At 36.3% G+C, this 8,494-nt stretch overlaps 1 protein-coding gene across 1 annotated transcript in view; it reads right to left on the bottom strand.

Annotated features, from left to right (window-relative positions):
* Positions 1 to 8,494, bottom strand: part of PREX2 (phosphatidylinositol-3,4,5-trisphosphate dependent Rac exchange factor 2) — a 466,421-nt gene that overhangs the window by 277,728 nt on the left and 180,199 nt on the right. The window contains exon 8 of the mRNA XM_007947357.2: positions 6,725 to 6,828. Within this exon, the coding sequence (XP_007945548.1) occupies positions 6,725 to 6,828 (104 nt within the window). The remainder of the gene's footprint in view (positions 1 to 6,724; positions 6,829 to 8,494) is intronic.

Consider the following 8,494-nt stretch of genomic DNA (forward strand, 5'->3'; position numbering starts at 1 on the left):
TCTCTGGTGACTCAGTGCCTAAGGCATTTGACTGCTAACCAGAACCTTGGCATTTCAAACCCACCAGTCACTCCACAGAAGGAAGGTGGGGTAATCTACTTCCCTAAAGATCTACTGCCTTGGAAACCCAATGGGGGTTGCTATGAGTCAGAGTCAGAATCAACTCAATGGCAGTGAGTTTGGTTTGGTTTTACATACTTTGGACATGTTACTAGAAAGGACCAGTCTCTGGAGAAAGACATCATGCTTGGTAAAGTAGTAAGTCAGTAAAAAAGAGGAAGACCCTCAATGAAATGGATTGACACAGTGGCTGTAACAATGGGCTGAAATAAAGCAAAGATTGTGAGGATGGCATAGAGCTGGGCATTATTTCTTTCTCTTGTACATAAAGTTGCTACGAGTTAGAATCAACTCAACAGCAACTAATAACCCAAACATATACATACAACTGGCTCCAAATGTAGTGTATATATTTCAAAATTATATCATAACTACCAAATTATTGATGTTGTTTAAAATAATTTCTATTCACTTTCATTTCAAAACACCTAAGCAGTAACCAGTTGTCATCAAGATGATTCTGAGTAATGGTGACCCTATGTGTTTCAGAGTAGAAAAGTGCTCATAGGATTTTCACTAGCAGATTGTTCAGAAGCCTGTCTTCTGACACATCTCTGGGTGGACTTGAACCTCCAATGTTTCAGTCAGTAGCCAGTGCACTAACTGTTGGTACCGAGGGACTTCACAGAAGACCTAGCATTATACAAACAGCTTCATGCTTTTAATCATGACAGACTTTTCAATATCTTCATTCTTCAAAATAAGAATTAAATTTATCCATAAAGAACAACCTCACTAAGATCACAGGAGAGTACAAGTGTGCTTGTTCTTAAAAAAAAAAAAAAAGCCATTGAATCAATTGTAACCTCATATATTTCACAGTAGAATTGTGCTCCATAGGGTTTACAATGGCTGTGATCTTTTGAATGTAGATTGTCAGTCCTTACTTCTGAGATGCCTCTTGGTAGATTAGAACCACCAACCCTTTTGTTTGTGACCAAGCACTTAACCCTTTGCACTGGCCACAGACTTATAAAATATATTTATTGAACAAAATAATGAATAATTTATTAAATGACAATTATGAACATTTGCAAGCCTCAATGGATCTAAAATGCAAAATGTTCAAAGGAAATAGGATTAAAATTGCCATTCATTAAGTGTGGGGGAGCTCTAGTGGCGCAGTGCCCAAGACATTTGACTGCTAACTAGATGGCAATGAGTTTTTTTTTTTTTTTTTAAATGTGGAATTTCCAAGTGCAATAGTCTCTGCTCACCAATTTCTTCCAGAAAGAGAAAAAGACAAAAATCCATGGGGCAGCCCTGACTAAGTCACTAATTAATTGAAGTTATATGGTTGGAAATTTTCCTATTAGAAATGCAACACACTTTTATATAATGAGATGGTATTTTTCCAAAATTGATATAACAATAAATCTCCATGGACAAGCTGGTGTTCTTTTGATACTTTCACATTTTCATGAGATGGACTATGGCTAAACATTGTATACTTAGGCTAGGAAACAGAAGACACTGCCAGTAGATATTATTCTGAACATCAAGAAACTGATGTCTAAATAATACATTCAACCCTCAATCTGATGATCAACAGTGTGAATGTTTAAAATTACAATTTATTCATATTATAAATATTTAATGTTAAGGAAAAAAAATTTATTTTTTGCAATAAACCTTTGATTTTATCACAAAATAGAAGAAAACTGCCTGGCATCCAAAATAATATAAGATATTACTTATGGCAAAAAAAGACAAGGTCTGTTTTTTCATCCTTTTAAAACATAGCTCATTTTCTTACTCACCTTTTTAAATTCCCAAATACACTCCCTTGAGGTAATAACATTGAAATTCAAATGTAGTAGGAGAGAACTATTATACCCTTATACTCTTTTCAACATTATAAATCTATTATTTTTAATGAAAAATTTATATCCAGCTTACACAACAATATTAGAGTTTTTAAAGCTACTATAGTTTATCTATTTGATTAACCATTACGCAACAATTAAAATTATGTTTATCTGGATGATATGGTATGAAGATAAAGACAAGTGTCATTAAAATAATGCTTTTATTTAAATTAAAGGAGATATAAAATTATAGAGTGCATGGTTATAAGCATTTTTATCTTTACTGTAATGGTTCTTAAGCTTATAGCATCCTGATTAAACTACTATTACCAAAACGAATCTTCAAAGAGGAATTCAGTTAGAATTTACTGAAATGAGCATTGAAATCTAGAAAGGGAAATTTGGCCACAAACTCTATGGATACCATCTTTCCTCAATACAGGAAATAATAACATATATATTTTAAAATAAGTATCCAAATTTTGACACTTCTGCATGTCACAGTATCAATTAACTAAAACTTTTGTATACCAAAATATTAACTGTGATATAATACAAGTGATTAAGCATTACATATAAAATTATAATCACTTATTTATTTCTCAAAAGATTTGAGATAGTTATGGATTGGCTGAGCACTTATTAATCTCATTCCAAAAGCAATGATTTCTTCTGCAAGTTTAAAGTACATCATATAATTAGCTTTACTTAGAAAGGATTAGGAGCTCTGGTGGTGCAGTGCCTAAGGCATTTGAATGCTACCTAGAAGGCTGGTGGTTGAAACCCACCAGCCACTATGCTGAAGGAAGAGTGGGCAATTACTTCCATAAAGATTTACCACCTTGGACACAAAATGGGGGTCACTGTGACATGAAATCGACTCAACAGCAGGGAGTTTTGGTTTAGAGAGAAAGGAAAAGTTTGCATACCTCTATTGTTGTTGTTGTTGTTGTGTGCCATCGAGTCAAACCCGACTCATAGCGACCCCTCCTTGGGTTTCCGAGGCAGGATCACTACGGAAGTAGGATTGCCCAACCTTCCTTCCGAGGATACTTCTATATACAGTATATAAAAATGCTTAGTATTTCTACAGTATATTGAAATGGATGGAGAACAAATAGATTTTCCATCTATTAAAAGTTCTAAGCACACTTAAAAATATACATATATACATGTCTATTGACTTGTTTTTATTATTTACACTTAAATAGGGAGTAAGTATTGTTTCTTAATTTTGGCCATGGGTAGATTAGCTTGTGGTATTCATCCATACCACACCTGACTTATAAAGAATGGGGAAAACATGGCATATGGACCTGATCAGCTTGGCTGAGGTCAATCAGCATCAGAGCATCATTAGAGTATAAAGTGAGCAGAAAGAAAAACCCAGGCCCATCAACAGGAATGAAGATTCCATGATGGAAATGACCAAAAGAGGAGAAAGTAAGTTAGGGCAGTCCCCTGACTGTTTCTCAAGAAAAATAAACAACCAAAATTAATCTCTACATGCTCATGCTTTCTTCCTTCACTGGTGTCCAAGTGGTCCCTGTGAATTTAAAGCATCAAAGGAGCCTCTGCTTTCCTGACTATTTCTCAAGGCATGGACATAGGAACCTAGCAAAGTTAATTCTCAACTCTCTACTAAACAGCTGAATAAACTTGGACGAGTGAGTTCTTAAATCTGACCTCATTTCCATCATCTGAAATTTTAATGGGTTAATTAGTTGACCTTTAAGGTTGCATCTGTCTCCAAAAATGCTAGTTTTGAATTTCCAAGTCTTGGCAGAGGATGCACACTTTCCCCAGAGACCAACTGGACACACCCATGAGAAAACTAAATTTTTTCCTGCAGGAAGCTAGGGGAGAGTATTCAATTACAGCTTTGCAGCCTAAAATTTCTCTAAGTGACCTGGTAGCAACAAATAGTTGCCAAATTCCTACAATGTGGTACATAGATACAAGTTTGAGAGGAAAAAAGGGAGGGAGCCCTCATTGAGTAAGACAAAGCCAAAAACCAAATCCACTGCCTTCAAGTTGATTCCAATTCATAGTGACCTACAGAACAGAGTAAAACTGCCCCATAGATATTCCAAGGCTGTAAATCTTCACAGCGGCAGACTGTCTCATCTTCCTCCCATGGAGCAGCTAGTGGGTTTGAACCTTTTGATTAGCAGCAGAATGCTTTAACCACCAGAGCTTCTTTGAGTAAGACAAAGTCTAATGAATTTCTTCATATATTTCTGTGAAGTTGAGCCTTGGAACTTTATGTGAAAAGACTCCATCAGACAACAGATTTATGACAACTGAATAAATTATAACATCTTGTCTTTCCCACTACCCTATGCTTACTAGGGTCTTAGGCCTTGTTTTCCACAATGTTCCTACCCTGCCAGGTAGTACAGCCCCAAATGCTTGAATCTTACTATCACCAATGGAACTTTTCCATGAGATTTAATCCAAGGATCATTTGCATTTAAGCTCCATCCAAAGCCACCTCTCATAGAGTTTCACTGTCTAGTATCTTAAATAGACAGTGAGGGCCTCACTTAATACCACAGTCTCCAATGGCTCTGGGATCTTATATTTCTTTATCTTGTGCTCCAGTTTCACAAAGTAATCGTGGTAATCATGATCAAAATTCACTTAGACTACCAGTGCAGATGGTATCACCAGTGACAATCACATCAACTGGTGGAGAGGAAGGAAGTGAGGCACAAGGGCTAGGGACCCAATGCCACCAGAAGTGATGCAGGAGTTCTGTGTCTCTACACAATCATAAAAAAGGAAGACAACAGAGTGCCAAAGCAATATGGGAGAGGTGACTTCATTAGGTGGAGACAAGTCCAGTAGAAAACAGAATGAAGATTCTGAGTGTGTCTTTCTTTACTATCTGACTTCCTCTGAATCCCACTCAAGCTCAGCATGGGCTTTCAGATGTTCTCTTAAGCATTCAGGTTACTGAGGCAAGAAAGCTCTTCATATTTCAGATAGTTAACTTATTTCTAACTGTCAATAAAATAGTTTCTTAGAAAGTATTAAAACAAATGACTGTCACCTTATAATAAAAAATGAAAGATAGCCTACTAGGTCCCACATGTTAACATGAGAGTATCTGCAATTATATTACAGTATAGTACAGAATTTGAAACTGGAAGATTTCTACCTGTGCCAGCTATGTGATAGCTCAACACCCACATCCCACCTTTCATCAGCAAGAAACCTCTCCACATCATGGTGCATGTCCAGTCTCACACACTATCCAAGGTTTCTCATTGCATGTGCTGTTCCCTTATGGCAATCAAGGTTCTTCATTTTTAGTACCTGACAGTTTCTTAGGATATAAAAATGTGTGTAGAGTAATGGCATACCAGATAGCACTTGACAATATGTGCCCTTGACAGATCATAAACATTGTTCTCTCTCTGGGACCCAGTAATGAATACTGAGGTATGTGGCATGAAAGAGCACCTAATCTGGGCCACTATCCCATGTTGATACTGAATATCATAAAGACAATTCTCAGTTTGAAAATAAAAGTCATTTAGCAACAATTGATACATTTTATTTCAGATCTTATATTTTCTCCTAAGTGCAGCCAGAATGCTCCTTGAAAGCGAGAATCACCAGACTTCGTCTCACCTACCTTGGTCACGTTGTCAGAAGGAACCATTCCCTAGAGAAGGATATCATGCTTGGTAAAGTGGAGGGTCAACGAAAGGGGGGAAGGCCCTCAAAGAGATGGATTGACACAGTGGCTGCAGTGATAAGCTCAGGTATAGCAAGGATCACGAGGCTGGCACAGGACCAGGCAGTGTTTCGTTCTGCTGTGCATGGGGTCTCTATGAGTCAGAGACGATTCGATGGGACCTAATAATGACAACATTTTCTCCTGAAAACCTACCTTTGAAAATGTGAGTCATTAGGAGAGCATGTGATTCCATTGACTAAGCATTTGTATATAAAAAACTATTTTTCCAAATTGAAAATAAAATTTCATTTTAACTTCATATTGCTTAATGTTTGTAAGAAATTATGATTTTGTGAACTTGATTGTAAAATTTCATACCTTCAAATCTATAAAGTTTTACTGCAATGAGCACTTAAAATTACATGAACTGCCTCCATCCACAGGTTTTCTCTATAAGCAAACTGAGGACCTATTTATATTAATAACCTCTTCATTGTTGTTCTTAGCTGTCAGTTAAGTTGGCTCCTAACCCATAGGAGGCCCATGAGTTACAGAGTAGAACTGTTCTTTAGGGCTTTTTCAGCTGTAATCTTTATAGAGACAGAATGCCAGGCCTTTCTTCAGCAGGGCTGCTAGATGGGTTCGAACCTCCAACCTATCAGTTAGTAGATCACAACTGCTTATGCCACTCAGACTCCTAACAGCTATATAGCTAAAACAAATCCAGAGTATGCTATATTCTATGGGTGAATATATTATAGAAACAAAATATTCTCAAAATATCACACATATATTTATAAAATATAGTTTAACTTAAAGATAATCTATTCATTCTTTAAAAATTTTCTGCACATACACTCTATACCAGGAACTGTGAATGTCCTATGATTAAAACACTAGACATTTTCTTTTTATGTTGTAGTTGTTCTGTGCCTTCGAGTTGGCCCCGACTCATAGCGACCCCTCCTGTCTGTTCCCTCTGCCCACCTGCTCTACCTAACAAAGTTGATCAAAGCTCAGATGCAGTGCAAATAAATTATTCAAATGAGAAACCTGTCTCATGAGGGGTTCACCACAGGCAATCCATTTAAATCTACTAATCACCAACCTGTGCCATCATCCACATTCTCAACTTCCATCACCTCTGTATTGATCCTGCCACGAAAAAGGTAGCGATGTCCATCTGTAGATGCCTTGCTGTTCTTCAACCGTCTTACAATGGAATGAAATCACAGACACTTTGTTACTATAGTTAACGCAAAACCATGTTAAAACAGTTTTTCAAACAGTTCTTTGGGAAAAAATACACCAAGTCAAGCATTAATATCAAATGTTAAGCTATTTTTTTATTTATGTCCTCTCATTCATGACAATATTGGTTGCATTACAAGGTATGAATTACATATTACTTTTTAAAACTGAAGTTTTGGATTAAGGACAACATACAAGTGTGCTTTTGTTCATCATAGGACATCAAAAGTAACCAAACTCTGATAGAACTAAGAATTGGTTCTTTTAAAATTTCATTTGTGTTTTTTTCATCTTCAGTTCATTTTCAGCTATCTGGTAATTCATATTTTTTTCAAGTTCTGGTAAAGATTTAGTTAGTACTCATGATCCCTCTTCAAAGAAATTGGGCTACAGATTCTTAAACTAAGCATGAGCCAGCTATGAAAATACTTTTTTTATATTGTTATTTAATACACAATAACTATACACTTTTGGATAGGTCTGTTAATACATTTATAATCCTTCATAAACATTTATTTTTATAAGCATCCAAAATATGTCAAAATTTGTGTGGAATGGCTAAGATCAACCTTTAATCTTTAAAAAATATGTCAAAGTAAATAAATCCAGGTTTATAGACTAACATTTATAATGCTAAATTATTTATGTATGTTTGCATTTGTGTGAAGATCCCTAGGTGGCGCAAATAATTTGCACTTGATTACTATCCCAGAGGTTGGCAGTTTGGACCATCCAGCAGTGCCAAAGAAGAAAGGCCTGGTCATCTGCTCCTGTAAAGATTATGGTTGAGAAAGCCCTACGGGGCATTTCTAGAATACATGGGGTCATCATGAGTCAGAATCAACTTGACAGCAACAGCTTTGCTTTGGGTTAGTATTTGAATCAGTGCACATTCATGAGAGATAGTTTTAATAAATCTTTCTTCTAAAAATTAAATAAAAGAAAGATTTTAAGAAGCATTTCTAGAACATTAAAAGATTCCCGGTTATCCAAGCTCTCAATTGATCTGAGCTATTCAATTGGACTCCTTGACAAAAACCTGTATAAATTTAATATACTAAAATAATTATTAATTTATTGTGCTACAGACACAACTAGCAACAGTTAAGATGCATACTAACCACAGTGCCCCATCTCTTTCTCTACTTTGCAGTTAGATACTCGCCCTGGAGTCAAAGAGTGAGTGGATGCAGAGGAGGTGTCTCAAGATATTATCATACTCCCTGGGTTCCTCACCAGACTATCTCCGGAGTGCGATTACCTTCTTTGAAAAATATTGCATATTCCTTGAATCCACATCAAAACTTAGTTATTCATTACTACTAAAAAATGGTATCTTTACTTGTACACTACCTAATGTGAATTTTGCAAAATTTTTGATGAGGGCAGGCATGTGTTTGTGTTCATGGGTACTCCTCAGAAGGAAGACTGGGCAATCTACCTCCATAGAAATACCACCTCAGAAACCCAATGAGGGGTCCCTAGGAGTTGGAACCAACTCAACAGCAGTGAATTTTTTTAATATATATATACATATTGTTGTTGTTGTTGTTGTTATGTGCCGTCGAGTCAAACCTGACTCATAGCGACCCCTCCTTGGGTTTCCGAGGCAGTATCACTACGGAAG

This window comes from Orycteropus afer, unplaced genomic scaffold, assembly GCF_000298275.1.
Source record: "Orycteropus afer afer isolate SDZICR_OR568_19922 unplaced genomic scaffold, OryAfe1.0 scaffold00181, whole genome shotgun sequence".
Lineage (NCBI taxonomy): Eukaryota > Metazoa > Chordata > Mammalia > Tubulidentata > Orycteropodidae > Orycteropus > Orycteropus afer.